This window comes from Condylura cristata, unplaced genomic scaffold, assembly GCF_000260355.1.
Source record: "Condylura cristata isolate star-nosed mole 26May11 unplaced genomic scaffold, ConCri1.0 scaffold00006, whole genome shotgun sequence".
NCBI classification, from domain to species: domain Eukaryota; kingdom Metazoa; phylum Chordata; class Mammalia; order Eulipotyphla; family Talpidae; genus Condylura; species Condylura cristata.
Window position 1 is genome coordinate 1,632,851 of NW_004567107.1, and position 940 is coordinate 1,633,790.

Genomic DNA, 940 nt, shown 5'->3' on the forward strand with positions numbered 1-940 from the left:
GGCGTGTCCGGGTGGACGGACAAGTCGCCGCAGCCCGAAGCGGGGCGCCGCAGCCCGGAAGGGGGTGCCTCGCGCCCGCAGCCCCTGCAGCCTGCCCGGCGCCCCCCCTCAAGGGGAAGGGGGTTCTGCCCGACAGTGGATGAGCCCGGGACGCCTTGCGGGGCCACCTAGGAAATAGCGGGCGGAGGCTGCTCTGCACCCCACTCTCTGGTGAGCCCTCCCACGCCCCGCTGCACTGGTGACACCCCAGTTCTTCACGCCCCCAAACCACCTGGCACGGGGGACCAGAAGTAGAACAGGTGGGGGCTGGGGAGCGCGAGTCACGACCGAGGGGCCCCGCAGGCCGGGGGGGCGACGGAGGCGTCACAGGAGCGCAGGGGTGGTCACTCGGCCGTGGGAACGGGCTCGCGCCCCGAACTGTGCCCGTGAAACCGTCCAGCCAGCCTGTGCCGCGCGTCACCTTAGACGGCCGTTTCCTGACCCCGACAGCCGCTGCCTTCCCACGGCTTTGGAGGAAAGGGGGGCATTTTCTGCTGGTCTCCAGGGGTTTTCTTTTGACCCCCAATTGAGTACTTGTGGGTTTGAGGTCAAACTAGAAATGCACGTAACGGGGGGAGTTGCAAACTGATCGAGGGGCAAAGAAAACTGCCAGACGGTAGAGGAGGCTTTATTTCGGGGGCCCAGGGGCGCTGGCCTCGGGCCAGGACGTTAGAATCCGATGACTAGGGGCATGTGAACCCCCTCAACGTCCTCGGAGGGGGGCACGGGGGCGGCCTCGGAGTCCTCGGAGGGGGGCACGGGGACGGGCCCCTGGCTGTCCACTGTGGGCAGCGCCTGGTAGGTCAGGGTCCAGTAGTGCAGGAACTCGGCCCTCAGGTGCTGCTTCATGGAGTTGGCGTCGATGTTCTTGTTGATCTCCAGGTAGTTGCTGTTCTCCGCG

At 66.8% G+C, this 940-nt stretch overlaps 1 protein-coding gene across 1 annotated transcript in view; it reads right to left on the reverse strand.

Annotated features, from left to right (window-relative positions):
* Positions 1 to 708: 708 nt before the first annotated feature.
* Positions 709 to 940, reverse strand: part of CEL (carboxyl ester lipase) — an 11,462-nt gene continuing 11,230 nt past the window's right edge. Inside the window, exon 9 of the mRNA XM_004677862.1 lies at positions 709 to 933. Coding sequence (XP_004677919.1) covers positions 709 to 933 — 225 coding nt within the window. The remainder of the gene's footprint in view (positions 934 to 940) is intronic.